Genomic DNA, 18,883 nt, shown 5'->3' on the forward strand with positions numbered 1-18,883 from the left:
ACATGGGAAGATGAAGGCATTTATGATGCAGGGAAGCCTGCGACAGAACTGGAAACTGAGTCTTCATCTCAGGACTCTCTGCTCAGAATCTGCTCCATAGCAAAATTTAAGTGGTCTCCTGCAGTGCTATTCCCACACAGGAACTCAAGCTTGTTTTTCACCTCCAGGACCTGAGCTCTGTGGTTTTCGTGCCTGTCCTGATCTCTGCAGGAAGTCAGCAACTTGCTGAGTTTAGAATTAAATAGCTCATTTGTGGCTGGTCCTACACCTGTGGGAGGCAAAATTGAACCAGTCCCATAGGAACAGGTGAGAAACACAGTTCTGCTCTGCTTTTCCTTTGTTGAAGCTGGACTTTACTTACCAGTCCAATTGGTTGAAAAAATCAGTTTCCACTTCATAAATAGAAAAAGAAAAAACAACAAAAACCAAAACCCAAACCCTGCCAACCAACAACAAAAAAAATCCCAAACAAAACCCAACAAAAAGCCATTGGAGATGTGCAGATCAGACAAATGCTACTGCAGTTAATTGCTGCATCTTGCTTATTTCACATTCTCTTTCTAGAGTCCACTGAGCACATTTCTCACATAAATCATAGCTGCTCTTTGAGTACGTTTTTCAAGTCAGCTTGACATAAAAAATTATTCTATATTTAACCAGTCTCAATGTATTTTAATGGTTTTGGACATTTATCTGTGTATTTATGTAGTCATGGAGGTGTGTGTGAATATATATATGGGGTCTATGTGTGTATGGGTCAGAGTGCTGGTTTTCATCACAATCTATATTTTTATGAAGCACTGCTAGCCCCATCAGAAAAATGCCTGTCACTGACTCTGTCTGGGATGATCAGGTTTTCCTTTAGAAATTTAAATTAGTTAACTGAAGCAATACCATGGTGATGTTCTGTTTTCTGCATGATGCTTCTAAGCCTTTTGGTCTTCACCTCCTCTAATGAAGAAATGTTTTGCACTGCCAGCTGCTGCTGCTATGGAGCTGAAGGCATTTACATTGCAAAAAATTCCATGGTACTGATCCTCTTTTCTTGAAATTTGGCCTTTTACCTAAAGAACTTCAAAGACAATGGGAAGTGGTGGTGGTGAGGACTCAGCCCTGATGTGTCTCTGTAGATGTGGAGTCTTCTAGCACAAGTCAGCATGCAGCAGCTGAGAGCAGCACACTTCTGCTTGGTTATTTCTTGAGTGAAATCTGCAAGGGGAGAAAGCAAGCAAAACAACCCAAACCTTATGAAAGATTCTTTCCCACAGGCTGAGAGTCCTAATTGTCCTCTGTTTCCCATAAAATACAATGTCTGTCCTTTCTTTCCCAGTTTAGGAGTTAAAGGAACTATGGCAAACTTCACAGGAACCAAGAGATGTTGCTTTTCAAAGAAGCAAATAGCTGTGAAGCAGCTGCCTGGTGGGCACCTGGTCCAGGAGTGTGATCTTAGGACTTTGTCTCTCAAGATGCTACAGTTTTTCTGGCTGTCATCGTGGCTGCATGCTCTCTTCAGAAGCCATGTTGATCCTCACTAGTGTGCCAAAGTCAAGGTGTCTCTGGGAGACAGGAGGAGATGAGCAAGGCCTATGTCCATGTGATGGGTCTCCACAGAGAGTTGTTAGGGTGAAGGAAGGCAATTCATGATACATGATTAAATTTTCTTGAGACAATCCATAAAGAGATGGAGGAGTGACTGAAGCCAGACTGCCTCATTCCCTCGGGTGTCTTTTTTGGCATTACTGCTGTAACAGCTTCTCAACTTACTAATGAGCCAGTGTAATGAGTGATGTTCATTACTCAAACATAATGCACATACAATCAGCAGTGAGTTATACTGGTGGCACTGTTCAGTATCATGTCCTAAAATGATTCTTAGGTTTTTAAGGCCAGGATTTTGTACATCCAATATGAAGCCTTGCATGGCTTAGGAACTGTGCTTGTCTTCCATGCTGTTATCTCTAAGGCTTGGTATGAAATTGGCCTACCCAAGGGGTTTACCAGCATAAGAGCTTTCAGCCTCAGGTACATTAAAGGTTTTCTGGAATATCATGAATGAAAATAGGTCTGAGCAAGTAAGTATCTGAAAAGGTCCTCCACATGAATCCCCTGAGGACTCCTTACTCAGAAGGATGTTGAAAGCTACTTTGAAGGTGTTTTCTATTTGATTGAAAGCTGCAAGGCAGACACTTCCCTGGGGAAGCACGATCTCTTCTTGGGAGCAGCAGTCTAAGGAAAATAGGAAGAAAAATAACCAACTCTCATCATTTTTCTTTTCTTCTCTGTTTAGATCTTGTCGCAACAGGAAGTCAGGAGTAGATACTCAGCTCATCTTACCTCATCTTGAACACCTCACATAGCAGCACAGTGAGCCCAAGCACTCTCTTCAGCCACAAAATAGAGAGACCAGAGAGGAACCTCCTGCCCTAGTCCCAAATCTTCTGAGAATGGTGTCTTATTCCATATGGGGCTTTTCCTATTTGGACAGCCCATGGGAAATGCATTGCATTTTCTTCAGTTTTCAGATTCTTCTCAATTTTCCAGTAGAGCCATGTTTTTTCCAGGGTAGCAACTAGGCAGCATGATTTTTTACGTGTCCAATGTACCATTTATCCACTATCCGCAGTGTGGCTGTCCTTCCTCCTTGCAAGATCAAAGTGTATGTACACGTGTTCTGTGCTTGCCCCGTGGCTTGCAGCCTGGGATGACTTCAGGGCAGGATCACAGGGTTGTAGTTCAGCGGGACTTCAGGAGGCCCTTTCCAAGCTGAATTATACTGTGACCCAACCTTGCAGCCACATCATGTTATAATCACTGTGCAAACCAAAACCACCTGTACATATACTGACTTTCTTCATCCACCACCTCTGACAGTGCTGCTATTTACAGTCCCGTGAACATAGTGGGGACATGTGCTCTCCCAGTTCCCCTTGATAAGGAGAAGCAGGACCTCCTGAACCATCTCTAGGGCTGTGACATGAGGTTTGTGCTCTCCCGCCCTCCCAGCACATCACTTCATGTGGTGCCTGGTGGTTAGTATTTCCTTTCTGCCTGCTAAAGCTATACAATCATGATATGAGAGATGTAGGGTGAGAAATACCCCTTATAGGAAGAATGGAGAAGCCCTGGGACTCACCATCAGGTTCTTCTGACTGAAGAAGAGTTGGATCGTGGCTCAGGGACAGAAAGAATGTGCTAAGAGCCTCCAGGCAGCCCCACACCTCTGCAATCTTTTCAGATGTTTCATCCAATCCATTTCAGCCAGGCCAAGAGAAGTCATTAAGCCTGGAGACCTACTGGGCCATGGTAGCTTTCAATTAAGACTCTGGAGAGCAGCAGCATCCAATTTGCCAGACCCCTAAGCCTCCTGCAAGTCTTGCCTATAAACCTAAATGCTGTCAATCAGGTGATGGAGCAGAGTCAGAGAGATAAGGACACATTTTCTTGCTGGAGGATTGAAACCATACAAAGGTAAGCACCAAGGAAGTGAATAATCCCTAGCTCAGTGCTTTTCTTGTCATCTTTCATGAACGATATCCTTAACCCCCTCATACACTGAGTTGTGCTCCTGCTTGCAGCCTGCCTGGTAATGCAGGATGTGGCAGGTAAATCCAGGTGAGGTTGAGATTGGCTTTGCAAGTATGCAGGCAAGGTAGCAACAGCATCACCCTGGTCCCATTGGATGCTATATCCCAGCACTGCTGCCCTCTACCAGTAACGCTGCTTGATCGGTGTTAAATATTGTCCCCTTCACATCATATACTGGGGAGGAGGCATCAAGGTTGGGGTTAGAGATACCTGCAGAAAAGCAGGCTGCCCTGCACAGAAAAGCGAATTCCTCGTGCCTTGGAAATGTGCATCGTTAAGGGGAGGTATTTTTTGAGAGTATCAAGAAGCTACAAAGCTAAAAACAAAAGATGCACTTGTAAATTTGGCTTCTGGCTATTGTTCTTCCAGAGCAGAGAGCCAAGGTGGCAGCTTGTGGGTCCAGGAGAGGTGTTTCCCAGCACCCAGGCGCGATGCAAACCACACGTGGGGCGCGGGCAGGGGCGCTTTTAAAAAGCAGACATAGCTAGAGTTTACACCTCTTTTATTAGAAATAAGACACATTCATTCTGTGCTCTGAAAACTGTACAGAAAAAAAAAAAAGAAAAGATGAACACAGAGAGGAGGGAGGGGAAGGCATGGCATGGGGCAGGGCATGGGAAAACAGAATTAACCAGAGGAGCTGAGCAGAGAAAGTCAAGTATAAACAGTTATTAAACAAACATTTATCTCTGTAATCACATAACATTGTTAATGTCCTGCAGATCAGCGGGAGTGAATGGGTGAATGGCGAAGGTGGGAGAGAAGAGGGCAGGCTCAGTTGGGCAGGTGAAGGGGAAAATAATAAAAGAATTGAAACACAGTAGAAAGATATCTGTATGCTAAAATTCATAATGTGTAATTATAATAATTACAATATCATACAACCCGGCATCTGAGGGAGGCCTTTGTGCTTTCCTGTTTCATAGGATATTCTAAAACTGAACAATAATATCACAGTTTTTATAAGTAATCATTTTCCCTATTTTTTAACTATTTGGATTTAAGTTTTTCTTTCCATCCTTCATATTATACAGTTACTGGCAAGGTAAATGCCACTGTCTTTAAATATCCGTTACCCAGGTGGCCGAAAGGAAAGTTGAAGCAAGGATGTTTGCACATCAAGCAACATCTCTCAGTGGGGGAAGCACAACTGGGGTCAGTGATTGCTTTGCATCTTGGATACATGATAGCTTTTTCCTAAAAATGTTTTGGTTTTGTTCTGTTTTGTTTGTTTTAAAAAAAAAGACCCAAACACACAGTAATGACTCAGACCCTGATCAAGCTTTACTGCTGTCTGGCACAATCTGGCCACTCACAACCAGAGATTTGTTGCCACACATCTCCAAAGCTGGTAAAGTTGTTCCAAAAAATCAGACAGACAGTGTTGGGAATGATAGAAAAAATTAAGTCTGCATGTAATGTCAGCTGTATATTTTTAATGATAAAAATATTGCACAACACTAATTGGGATGAAATGCATATAACACATTTTTTGTAAATAATTTTGAGAAATGTTTAGAGGAAAAAAAAATCATTATTTTTTTTTTCATGGTGAAATAAAAAGATGGTATTTTATCATGAGGAATGTCCTGCTCTCCTGACCAGCTCCACTTCTTCCTTGTTGTAGGACCACAAACCTGCTTGCTGGCTTTGGGAAGGGGGAGGGAGGAGAAGAGCTAACAAAGGGAAAGTAGCCAAAACCCAAACTTATAAAAATACAAAGCAAAACATTGCAAGTGAGCGGTGAAGGGGCAGTGAGTTCCCACCATCCCAAACTTTCCACGTAGCAACTTGCCTTCCACCTTCAGCAGGTGGCATCCTCACCCCATTACTGCGCAGTCCTACGGCACAGAAAGGCATTTGAAATGACAAGAGCCAAAGAAAAGAAAGGTCTTGGGTTTCAAGTTCTCTTTTTATTGAAGAAAAGAAAAGAAGAAGGAAAAAATAGATTATTTTGTTTGTTTGTTTGTTTGTTTCCGAGTGGACGTTATTCATGTTGTCAGTTTGTCTCAATGTCCTAAGGCAACATCTCTGTATACCAAATAATCTCCAGGTACATCAACGGATCTGTCTTTCCCTCTTTCTCTCTCTGCCTTCCAGGGAGGGGCAGTTTGGAATAAATCTGAGTCTGAAAGCAAGGAAAAATAACAGAAAAAAAAAAAAGATGAGGCCAAGAGGACCTTCGCAAGGCCCGTGCTGAGTTTATCTATTTAACAGTCAATGAAACGACCTACATTCTTCTTGTTGATCTGCTTTTCTAACACCTTCGACTCTCTCCCTGGAGACGGGGCGAGCAGGTTTTGGAGGTGGTCCTTTCCTCCTGCGCCTGTCCCACTCCTTAGGGTGCGCAGGAGCTCCACTGTAGAGGGATGAGAGGAGGAAGTCCCACCTTACCTCTCCATCTAAGCTGTGGATGATGCCACCATTTCCCCCTCCTGGGCCCATCGGGACCCGCTGCCGGGGTGCCACGATGCCAGGCCATGGTGTGGCACATAGGAGTGGGAATGTCTTCTTGGCCACCGCTTGGCGCATCCTGTCTCCTTCCTTCTTGGATGAGCTGGTGAGGGAGAGGTGGGGGGGCAAGGATTGGCAAGTGATGCCACAGACCCTCAAGGCCAGGTCTCCCTCAGGGATCCACAGCCAGACTGGATCCCAGCAAGGCTCCCACAGGTGTCCCCTCTCGTGGTCCCCAAAAATCCCTCATCTTCTTGGCCCTTCGCAGTGGCTGCTGGGCGTCCTTCCATGCGTCCCCGTGGCAGAGCAGGAAGGCTCCCAGGAAGGCTCCCGGTGCGAGGCAGCAGCCTGAAAGCATCTGGGCAGGGCTTGCCCCCTGCAGCCACTCCCCACCCTCTGCCGTCTCCTCCTCCTCGCTCTCTTCCAGGCTCACTTCTTCTCCAGTCCTACCTGGGAAAGCTTGTTTTGTCCTGAACCTACAGCTACTATACTCTATAAAGTAATATTTCCCCCTCTCTGCTGAGAACAATACAAAAGTTACTCCGTCTTACCAAAGGTTTCAAAAGAAACCAAACACTTCTCTTGCTCGGTTCTGATTTAATTTAATCATTTCTTTAAAACGTGGATTTGTTTTTGTTTGTTTCGTTTGTTTTCCGGAAAAAAAAAGTCCCTTTCTTCCCTTTCCACTCAGACCTCTGTCTGAAGGTCAATAATGTCTTGTCCCACCAGGGGGATGGTGGCCCCTGTTTTCTCCCACTCTACAGTTTTTAGTTCTAGGGGAGACTGTGCCACAGGTTCGATGTCCTTTTTAACCCATGATGGTGGGGACTGGACTTTCCTGATTCCTTCCCAGGGTCTCTTGTTTGGTGTCTGCTGTTTTTCTTGCTGCAGGAGGGATAAAGTTTAAGAAAGAAGAGAGACAAAGAAAGAAAGATTAGTAGCCATGCCACAAATACCATTTTTTCACCTCTTTCTCTTATATCATAGGCAATCTTTTCTGTGAAACTCCTGATTCAAAAAATAAAATGGGGTTTCAACGAAAATTGCACTTGATGTGGAAACTCTCTATTTTTAGGAAGAAAATAGAAATTTTTTTTCCCCACTGCTGTCTCTATCACCTAATGCCTAGATATTTCAGCTTTCAGCTGAGGTTTTTGCCACTTGCATTTCCACTGAAAAACTGAAAATAGTTTTGAGAATTTAAGGACCCTTTCTACTTCTACAGAAAATCCCCACGTAGAAATCCAGATTACAGTGAGGTCTTTCTGAACATACATCAACTGCATTTTATAGACATGCAAATACGTTCCTCATGTAGCACGGCTATTTACAGGCTATTTAATTGCAGTAAAACATGTTAACTATTTTGCCATGCCATTATGCCATATTCTGAACCCCTGCTGTTTGATGTGTGGGATTGTCAGCTCTGAAACTGAAAGCATTTCCATCAACTCCACACCAAGCCTTCGAGGCTTTATCGACCGTCGTTAGCCCGGCCTTCTGCCAGCATCCCACCATGGATATCAATCCAGAGGATACTGTTCAATATTTCTGCCGATACGCACCAAGACAAGACTCTGGGGAGAGCTGAGGCTCTGTAAAACGGGTGTATTCTTCAGTGCGTATATGAAGGGGAGTCCATGCAAAGATTTTAAATTAGTTGTTCCACTAATCTCCTCCCAGCCCGAGAGTGATGGTTTTCACAGTTAATTATCCCTACAAAACACTCCAGCACCGTGTGAGAAAAGGCTTCTTGCACGTGACAGGAGCACAGAGCCCTTTTGAGTCACCCGCCAAAGGGAAAGTCATGGCCAGCAGAAAGGGTGGGAGGAAAGGCAGCCGCATGGAGGATGGCAACAAGGAGAGGAGTCTGGGGAGAAGGTAAGGAGACAAACATGCAGGTGACATGCAACCCAGGACGTGTCACAGCTTGACACTGTCACTAAAATGTATTGGTTGAGGGGACATGAAGCCACACATAGACTGCGGTGTCACTGTTGCGCTCCAGGATGCTGCAGCCCCATAGGAAACCTAAATACTAATCCACAGCATGCTGATCCACCTGCCTAGGCTTCTGTTCTTGTTCCTTCCTAAAAGACTTTTCTAAGTCTGTGATTTATCCCACCTCCATACTGTAAAGCTGATAGGAAAGGCACTGGAACATTATTCCTACAGGTACAGCTTTCATCACATCACCCGAGCCATGAATTCTGCTTTTCCAAGCTTTCATGCTGAATATAAAAGTAAGATATATTTGAAGTTGCTCCTGCATCCCTGCAGTTGCTCACAGGGAGAAGGCTCTGGGTGAGGTCATTTGGTGGCTAGAGAATGGCAAATGTAGGAACCAGGTAAACCTCGTCTTCTCAATGAGAAGCAAAAACACTCTGAAATTCTCTTTAGTTTAATTCAAAGTGAAAAAAATAACTTTTTAAAAATCCTTTGAAAGGGTTGTTGTTTTTTTTTAATCGGGCTTTGGAAAAGTATTTTTCTGAATAATGCAAAACATGCCGGTTCCTGAAACCATTAGCTGTGGTTTTCATTAAACTCTATGACACAGAGCTTTTCTTATACTGTTGGTGTTATTCTGACTTTATTCCATGATGTAACACAATGGTGATTAACACTAATATGACAGGAAAGGTGATAAAGTTGTTGACTTATTCTATTATCAATTTTGGAACTTATTTAAGAACCACTGCAACTAAAACCTGAAACCTTTTTATCTCTATAAGTTGTCTTAATGAGACAAGTTTGAGACTCCCTGAAGAGAAACTACTACTTATGGTGTTTTTGCAGGCCATTTGTCTGCCATGAAAAGATGCAGCAAGAAGGTACATGTAAAGACAAAAGCACATATAGAGCAAAAAATGGAAAGACACAAAAGGCTTCCCAAAAGCTAAAGAATAAAAAGCTTGGTCAGAACAGCTCTTCTCAATGAAAAACATTTTGTTTTCTCCCACAACTGCTGTAATGCCACAAGTTTTCGATGTTACCAATGTCCACAGCTGTATTATTTAACAGAGAGCAGCGCAAATGATCATATGCATGAAGTTCATAAATAATTCCATCTTTTCCCTCAAATGAAAGCCCTTCTTTGATGGCATTATTTACAGCCACCTTTGGTATCCAGTTCTTCTGTTCCCAGCCAATCTCTGTTTTAACAGTCCCTCCGTCTGCCACACTCCTGACCTTCAGCCTCTCCTTCATGCTATGAGGATGCACCCAGATCTGATCATGTACACTGAACGTGATCAGCAAGCCTCAGAGCTGTTCTTGTCATGGGCTGCTTTTGAGTTACTGAGTGAGAACAGCTGCAAATCCGGGTAGGGAACAGAAATGGGGGGGGGGAAATCAAAGTATTATGAGTTCACATCTACAGCAATGGCCTCTGCTCAGATCTGTCGTAGCGCAAGAAGACCTAAGGGTTATAGTAATTGTTCAATGGCGGTAAAAACCAGACATTAAATATTGTCATTTATTAAGAATGGTTAAATTAAGATAGGAAGAGAGAATGAAACAGAAAACATCACTACGCCAGTGCACAGCTCCACTCTGCATCTGCATCTGCATCTTGAATATTATGTGCACTCCGTGGGCTTTCTGATAGAAGGATATAGGGGAACTGATAAGCATGGCCATGAACAAAGTTATGGAGCATGTTCTGCAGGAGGAAAGATTACACAGACTGACATTTCAGCATTGAAAAGAGATTATGGATGGATGTGAAAGAGTTCTATAAAACTTGATGGCTTGTTGACAATGGTCTATTGATGGTAGGAATCATCTCTTCTAACAAAAAAACTACAGAGCATGACAAGATACCAAGTAGTGCCTGGCCCAGAGTGAACCCAGACAAACTGCAGACCACCTTTCCACCACCAGTTGATGCTGAAAACTTCCAAAGTTATATAGAAAGTATGTGGAAACATTCACAAGAGCAATATCCATGTGTACTATGAAATAAAGACCCATCAGGGGGGTCTCTGAGCACAAGTTACTGGAGTCTTGGGGATCTTTTTCAAGATGCACTAACACATGCTTGCCCTGCTCTTTTATTTTCCCATTTTTTTACTCTGTCATGGAGAGAAGACAGAACCAGACTGGCCTTGGATCTAACCTCACACAGTTCATTCTATCTATCAGTGTGATGTGTTATCTAGCTACCACTGTGGTAGGCTCAGTGACTCCAAAGATGTCTACTTACAGGTAGAAGATGAAATGGAGACTTAGGAGAGCAGCAAATGGATAGGAGAGGTTTGCTTTTAGCTTCCCATTTCTTGGAAAAGAATTAGACTTCTCTAGTGATGCTGTGAGTGGAGGTGCTATCTCAGGGGTGTGATGCATCGGCCATCCACCACTGTGCACCAGCAGTTCACAAAGCTGTATGCATGGCAGTGGTCTGAGCATGGGTCCCCAACATAAGAAGGACATGGAACTGTTGGAGAGAGACCAGAGGAGGCCATGGAGATGATCAGAGGGCTAGAGCACTTTCCCTATGAGGCCAGGCTGAGACAGTTGCAGTTGTTCAGCCTGGAGAAGAGAAGGCTGCACGGAGACCTTACTGCAGCCTTCTAGTACCTTAAGGGACCTATAAGACAGCTGGAGAGAGACTTTTTACAAGAACATGGAGGAATAGGACAAGGAAGCGGTAATGGCTTTAAATCAGAAGGGGGCAGATTTGGATTAGACATTAGGAAGAAATTCTTCCCTGTGAGGGTGGTGAGACACTGGCACAGGTTGCCCAGGGAAGTTGTGGATGCCCCCTCCCTGGAAGTGCTCAAGGCCAGGTTGGACGGGGCTTGGAGCAGCCTGGGCTGGTGGGAGGTGTCCCTGCCCATGGCAGGGGGATTGGACTGATTGATCTTTGAGGTCCCTTACAACCCAAACCATTCTATTATTCTATGATTCTAAGAGTGCAAAAGGACTTGGTGGCCAGTCAGATCTCTGAGCAGCTTAAATGCGATCGGCCAGGCTGAGCTTTGGCAAGGATGCTGGGAGACAAAAGAAAATCTTCTCCTCTTGGCAAGTGGCACCCTGGGAATTGGTAGTAGACTTCTGGGAACAGGTCCCTTTTTCTTTCCCTCCATATGGAAAAGGTTTTTATCAGGTCTGGGCCACTTGAACAGCATATAGAAATAGCCACTGGGCTCATGCTTCAGCTCTGGCATTTTCCTCCATCCCTACTGTGGATTCTTAGCAATCTTTGCAGACAGAAGGGAAAACCTAGCTATGCACAGAAAAGAATTAAAAAACCTTGAGAGAGGGTTGTGTAATCTGGCTGTAAAAGGCGCCGGTGCTGGCCTAGGGCCTGGCGCCTCGGAGACAGCCAGGAATGGCCTGAGACAGGAGCTGAAAGTGGCAGAGGCTGCTCTGCCAGTAACTCACAGAGACAGAGCCATTACTCTGGCCTGACAAAGTTCGTGAGCTTCTGGCTGTCAGGGAAGGAAGAAAATGTTTATCGGTTCCTGCCTGGTGCCAGGATGGCGGAGCAGACTCTTCTGTCAGAGGGGTGGGAAGGGAGGGAATGTGCAGACCCAAGGCTGGGGTAAAACCTTCTGCGCAGGGCAAGCTGGAGGTCTTCATCACTCTGATGGCATTCAGAGTGTTCTTCAGAGTCCAGTGCAGGGCCACAAAGATGATGGAGGGAGTGGAGCATCTCCCTTATGAGCAGCTGAGGGAGCTGGGTCTCTTTAGCTTAGAGAAGAGGAGACTGAGGGGTGACCTCATTAATGTTTATAAGTATGTAAAGGGCGAGTGTCAGAAGAATGAAGACAGGCTCTTCTCGGTGATAGCCAATGACAGGACAAGGGGCAATGGGACCAAGCTGGAGCATAGGAGGTTCCATGTGAACATGGGGCACTGAACAGGCTGTCCAGAGAGGTTGTGGAGTCTCCCTCTCTGGAGACATTCAAAACCCGCCTGGACGTGTTCCTGTGTGACCTGGTCTGGGTGATTCTGCTCTGGCAGGGGTTGGACTGGATGAGCTTTCAAGGTCCCATCCAACTCCTAATATTCTGTGATTCTGTGATACATTCAGCAGTAGCTTTCATTTTGGCTGCACATCTTTAAAGCAGACAGAGGGTTCCAACAGAGCCCCCCCATATCCCTAACAAAGACAGAGGCAAAGTGCACTGAGATAATACAGACAGCCCTCTCCTTCTCAAGCTAGCCCTGCCAGCCTGAAATGAGTCACCTGTGCTGGACTTGTAGTGGCCAAGGAGAGATGATGGTGGTGGAGCGGAACACCTCCCCACCATGGACTCTTCTGCACACTGACTCTGTATTGCCTTCAAGGGTCCAGGCTGACTTCATCCAGAGTATCTGGATCCTGGAACAACTCTTTTGCTTTGGAGCGGCATCAGTGTATTGCATAAATACGACTGGCTGCACTAAGACAGCTTTCATTTCACACTTTGGTTAAAACCAATGAAATGTGCAAGCTGCTAAGATGCATCTCCTTGTGATTGGATTTGTTGTTGTTGTTGATTTTTTCTTTTTCATTTGGTTATTTTTTTTAAATACCCAATTTTTATAGTTACCCTTAATAACCTGAAGAGGAATTCAGTGCTTTCCACAGAGCACTTAGGGATAACTCCTCTAGAACCAGCGACTCCCATGCTGTTTTCATTGCCTCTAGTGTCAACTTGAAGGATATTTCATGACCCAAATGGTCTCTCCCCATGACATCGATGACTCCAGGATGAGAATGAAGTTATTCAGAGCATATAGCAGAGAATCTGAAAGATAAATGTGGCTCACGCTGTCTAATCCATCTTTGGATCAATGTCGATGAAAAGTGATTAGAAAATGGGAAAGCTGTCTTGGTTTTTTACAGAATGATAAATTTTCCTTTCCTTGATTGAACCAAATAGCCGCAATTCCTTCATTTTATGCTACTGAACTACAAAGATGATAGTTGTTTTACTGTTTGATTTTATTTTCATTTAGGAGAAAAGCAAAATAAAAGGAAGTGGCTGACTTCGTTCAGAATCTCATTTAGAAAAAAAAGAAAGAGAAAATAATCTGTTTTTAACTTGCTCTGATGGAAAACAGGGAACTTGAAATATTCAGCATTTGTTGAGTTATGAAAATATGTCTTCTCCTTCTGTATTCGCTGAAGTTCAGGTGGTCTAACCTGCAGGGGTTGCTGTGAGCCAAAGTCTCAGCCATGCACAGCTGAAGGTAAACAGGCACTAAATCAAGGAGCTCTTTCACAGACCCTCAGGGGCTCTTTGCATTGACTCATAAATGATCCCTTTCCTGAAGTTTGAAGAGAAAGCTGTGGTCCCACCAGCCTGAGGAACAGCCTATTCTCCAGGCTGTTCTCACTGTTAACCCAGCTGGTTAACGTACCACACTTTTTTGGACAATGCTTATGGTCTACAGACACCCACTCCATTTGGTAGACATGAAGGACTGCGTGTTCCCCAAAATGCCAAAATCATTCAAGGTTGCTCCATGCCTCACAGGGGCACTTAGGGGCTCCAGGAGGGGACCAAGAGCACCCAAAGCTCTTTTCTTTTTTTTTAATGGAGTCCTTTTTTAACCAGATTAAGCAACCAGGAGCTTCAATCCACTGGTGGCCACTGCATGGTTTTGGAGCAGCTGATAGCTGGATAGCTTCAAAGGGCACGGCAGGAACTGACTGATAAAAAGGATAAGACGTTTCTCTGCGCAATACAGAGCAACTGATGGCTGATACTCAGGATGAGAAGTATCAGATGATCCACAGGAGGAAGTGAACTGCTGATTGATGATGTATTTGGACACCCAGGAGCTGACAGATGGTTTAGGGCTGAATTAATTAAGGCTTGACGTCATTTTCACAACAGAATTTATTGCAGTAATTATTATACTTTTTGTAACACTCCTCCTTATAAAAGTTATCCTAATTGATCTTCTAAAATTTGCCAATTGCTAAAGCTGTTAAGAAGAGAGGACTAAACACGTGACACAGAGAAGACACCCTACCAATAAGTGGAGCTTCCCTTGCAGAGGGACACACACAGTTGACAGCAGGAGGACAACAGCCTCCCAATTTTCCAATTTCTTAGCGAGAGACGACCCTGAATTTGACATAACCACCACCATCTGAACTCTTCCACTTCCAGCCTCAGCGGATACAAAGAGTTTGCCATAGACAGGAGCCAAATTTTCCCACCTGGGAGCAGGGATCCAAGCTCCCCAATCAGCTAGTGAAAGGACAGGTAGTCAGCAAGCAAGGGAATTAAATCTGTCATGCAGCAGAGCATGGCAGGGAGACACACAGCTCTGACTAAGAATGAGCTGCAATACGGAACAATATTCCTTTTTTCTCACTACTCCGTCAGATGCCAAAGCAAGTGCTGGAATGGGTACATCCTCCAGGTGTCTGAAGAGGAAAGCTAAGAAAAATCTCAACCTGAGAAGAGAAAGTGAGTAATCAAGACAGGAAGACTGCCTAGAAGGAAGTAAGAAAAAAGTCATAGAAAGGCAGAAAAAAAATTGTATCTTTTTCCACTGCGTACTGAAGCAACTGCTTTTTCAGGATCAGCACATGGATGGGACTGGATTTGAGAGCTGAGCTACAGACTGAGTTCAGATTCTGTATGTGAGCTTCAGGGCAGGGCTCCAGCCAAAGCAAAAGCCATTTGAGCTGCAGAGAGCTGAACATCACAAGTAGCTAATAAGCAAGAATGAGCAAAGCAGAGAAATTCAGAAAGCTCGGTTCAGCACGGCTTTCGCTGACCTCGGCACAAGTAAAGACCTGCTGTTTAAAATGAACGCAAAGCCAGATGCTGGCAAGAAGAGAGGAATATGTATGTGATTCAAACTTCTCTAATGGAGCTGGATCAAAGGAGTCCTGTGGAGAGGGAAGGCAAGAGTGTCACTTCAATTGCTTTCAAAGCTGGCACTAAGCATAGAAGAAACAAAGCCCTGGCTTCCTCTAAAGGCTGCAAAGCCTCCACTTTCATACCATGCTGTTGCAGAGCATGTGAACCCCTCCTGATGTCCAACCCAAGCACTAGAATTTCTTTGGCAATTAACTCGCAGGGAGGAGCAGTATTGGAGATGCTTTACCCTGACAATAGAGACCTGTGCAGGAAAATATTTCCCACCTGGTACAAAGTAGCTTGAAAATAGCTGCTGCTTTGCTTTAATGTGGATAGCTCTCAGCTGCAGTGATTTAGACCTTGGGAAGTGTGTGTATTTAGGGAGAAGCAGGGGAAAAAAAATAGCATGTTGGAGACTACAGTCTGTCAGACTTTTAAATGGAGAAAGAAACTTACAGCAAGGTTTCCAATAACGGGATTAATTATTTTTTTTTTTAGTAATTGAGTAGCTGAAGAACAACTCAAACTGATGGAAGTGATTAGGAAGGAAGATCTCTGCTGTCTGAGCCAGCACCAACCTAACATCTCTATATGCATCTGTTTGGGCAGCAGAATATGCCTAAATGCTGCTATGAAGAAAAGTCTACCATCCCAGTGGAAGCCACTCACTACCTACTGTAACCTTAAAAGTGAAGGCTTGGTGGCTTCCAGACAAATGAGTTTTTAATTTTAATCTCTTAGGATGTGTGGTATGGATGCCTGGGTGTTTTGATGCAAATCCTGCTGTGGTGGTCTTCAAGACTTTTGCTCCTTTCACGTTCCCTGGCTGCAAATAAGCTGTTTAGGCGATAAATATTCAGACTTCTCTGATGCTTCTATAAACACAGCTCATTCAGTTTTCTACTCAGGGTCTATCCCAGCTTCCAGTTTGGTCTGGGATAAAATGGAAGGGCAACAGCGTGCAATGTATGTGTAATAAACTGAAAAAACCCAAAACCAAACCCATGGAAAAATCCAGGTTTATTGCCCAGGGAAGGACAATTCTGTATTAACATACTGAGGCTCAAGCTACTTTAGCGTTAGTAGGGTGCTTTTTTTTGTAGCAATATAACTGCAGCAAACACTGGTGCCACAGTGGTTACTGGGAATACAGTAAATATGGTCAAGATTAGGAAGTGGTTGGCATTTAAGGCAGTATTCTGATTCTCCTAATTTCTTACATCTGACACACCATCCTGGCAACACTGCTCATTAGCAAGTTGAGGACAGGTCAGCTGATGAAGGCAGTGGGGACATCCTAATTCCAGTGGGATGTGGATTAGTCTCCAGGTCTCTGCTGTAGCTGTTCTGACTTGAAGACTGACGTGAAATGGCTATCAGCAGTGTGACACATTGCCTTGCATCACATGTATGCTTCCACCCTTGTGTCCTCCAGTTCAAGGGAGAAGAGAGGTCCCAGGCAAGGACTCCTTGCACTCTGGGTGAGAGGAAAGCAGAATTCACCCCTGAGCCTGTCCCTACCTACCAGATGAGAGACCATCTGGTCAAGGAAACCATTTGTCAAGAAAACCAGTTGTCAAGGCTGGCTTTGACAAGGACTGAGTCCTTCTTACATCAGTAATGGCTTTTGGAAATGGACCTTGTAAAGGAGGAAAGCTGAACAGCTCAAACATGCAGGAGGCCCTGATTATGTCTCCAGCTCCACCAGTAACTACTGTCAAGTAAACTATTCTGGGACAGTGGGCAAAGGGAAGTCATCTTTGTCTTTCAAGTGTACGCTGAGGTAATACTTAGCCAAAGTTTAAGTCTGTCAGGGGATCTAGGGAGGAGCATTACATGTGCTGGAACAAACCTTCATAGCTTTGCTGAAGACCCATACAAAAATAAGGTTTTACTGCTGAAGCTGGAGAAATTCTCAGCAGCAAACACATGGGGTGGTTGAGTTTTCAACCCCTCTCCCTAAAGAGACAGGAGATTTGTTTCTTCCTCCCATTATTCTGTTGGTACTTCCTTAAAATCTGACAATACAGTAGTTCCTCCAAGAGGAACTATGTATTCAGTGTGATGAGGTAATCAAGTTCTGGCCAGTGCACTGAAGTACAGTAAGGATTAGCATTTACATCGAAACCGAAACCCAAACCAATCCCTAAGAAGGACCATCACCATTCCTAGGAATTCCCAAAGGAGGTCTGTCCTATGCAGACATCTAGTTCAGGTCTCAGCAGCACCCTTCTGACCTCAGAGTCGAAAGAGGAGAGAGGAAGTGCAAGAAGGTTAGAAAAGGCACAGTATCTTGGAACAGACTAAGGACAACGGGACGTGATTCCAGGAGAGGCTGGGAAACTTCCAGGGCTGGAGACAGGGCTTGACTCTGGGTTTTTTTTTTATTTAAAAGGGAAATCAAAGATATAGAAATGCAGGCAGATGAACTAGACCCAGTAAACATCCCTTCTGCTCTATGATGCTGGTGTGAAAGGGTTCAAGGATATCCCAGGATCCTTATGACCTTGTTCATGCCCACAAGGCAAGGAGTTTCCTATTGGTGAAGGAATGTGTTTGGATTCATGCGTTATGGAAGGGTTTGGGACGGGTCTACAATGTTCTTCAATGCAAAACAAAAGCCAGACTTACACTAACGTTAGTTTTATCACTTCCACCAGAAGAAATACTCCATCGTTTTATAACCTAAACATATATAAAAGAGAAAAATTTCTTTTATTGTTACTTTAATCCCTGGTATCTGCAGTTTGCCTTCTCAGGGCAAGCTGAAGATAGGACATGATTTCCTGTGGGGTCCTGTGGCAGAAAAAGGGGTGAAGAAAGCTATTAATTTTCCTTTTTACTGCTTTGGATGTTTTTAAACCAATACCCACTACTGACTTGCCAATAGTGATCTTTGCAAGCTCACCCTCTCGGGTTACATCCAAGGAAAAATCACAACTTGAAAAGGATTCAGTCAATATGCAAAGGCCACCTTCACAGCTTCTTTCCAGCAGTTCAAAGCTCTTTGATGCTGACACTGGAAACTTTCATTCTATATAGATGTATCTCTCAAATGCTCAAAACATCTAAATCTATAAAACTCTCCTGCAAACGTACCACAGATTAGCTTTTACATGGTATTTAAGCATTTTTGATTTTACAGCTGTCTCATACCTAAATAATAGAAAAAAAGCAGAGAGATGTCATTCAGTGAAATGCTTTGGGACTCTGGGCTGACACAGGCTTCTTTTATCTGAACCTGCCTGCCAGATTCACTATCCCTCTCATTCTGTAACACTGGACATCCCACAATGACACCTTGCCACACACAATAAAAGTAAGATTGCAGGGACCACATCTCCAGACCAGTGCTGTGAGATACGAATGCAGACCAAAGGCTCTGTAGTGCTTTGCTTTCACAAAGAAAGAAAGTAAACCTCTTGTTCAATAACTCTCTTAGCTCTGGTCTTGACTTTAAGAGAATTCCATCAAAATAAGCCCAAACAGTGCCACCTTGACTATGCTGCAGGTGACTGCATCCTGGATCTGACTTTGCTTGCAAATGACCAAGAATGTTATAAATAGCAGACCTTGCCCCTCTCAGAGTGCAGGCACTTCTTCTGGAGCAGATACACCTCCATGCAACCTTTTGGCTCTTGCCCAGCAGGCCTAATGGGCTGAGACGTGGGGCAAGTGCCATCAGCCTGCCCTTCTTTATTTGTGCTATCCGCATCGCTTACTACACAGGCTCCTGATATCTCTTTCTAGTGCTAAATCTCTGCCCCTCTGAAAGGCTGCAAGGTCCTTCTGTCTGCCTGGCTCTCTCAAAGTCTCTTCTTGCCCTGGAAGTTTGCTCCTGTCAAGGAAAGCCATGTATATGGTGATCAGCTGTCACAAATACCCTTATGGTACAATGAATTAGTTTGCAGTCCCCAAGAAATGCTGCCACCACCACAGCTTAAATCTCAATGGTTTTCCTAAACAGTTATGCCCGTCACTGCTGCCTTGGCCACCAACTCAGTCCCTGCAGGTGGGGTAGGTGATTCCTG

General features: G+C 44.2%; 1 protein-coding gene across 1 annotated transcript in view; it reads right to left on the reverse strand.

Annotated features, from left to right (window-relative positions):
• Window positions 1-6,719: 6,719 nt before the first annotated feature.
• The window catches only part of LOC104545002 (brain-specific angiogenesis inhibitor 1-like), a gene marked incomplete at its 5' end in the record, with an annotated part of 63,936 nt that continues 51,772 nt past the window's right edge, over window positions 6,720-18,883 (reverse strand). Inside the window, one exon of the mRNA XM_010190019.1 lies at window positions 6,720-6,924. Coding sequence (XP_010188321.1) covers window positions 6,727-6,924 — 198 coding nt within the window. The remainder of the gene's footprint in view (window positions 6,925-18,883) is intronic.

The sequence above is a fragment of the Mesitornis unicolor genome, unplaced genomic scaffold (assembly GCF_000695765.1).
Source record: "Mesitornis unicolor isolate BGI_N332 unplaced genomic scaffold, ASM69576v1 scaffold13488, whole genome shotgun sequence".
Taxonomy (NCBI): domain Eukaryota; kingdom Metazoa; phylum Chordata; class Aves; order Mesitornithiformes; family Mesitornithidae; genus Mesitornis; species Mesitornis unicolor.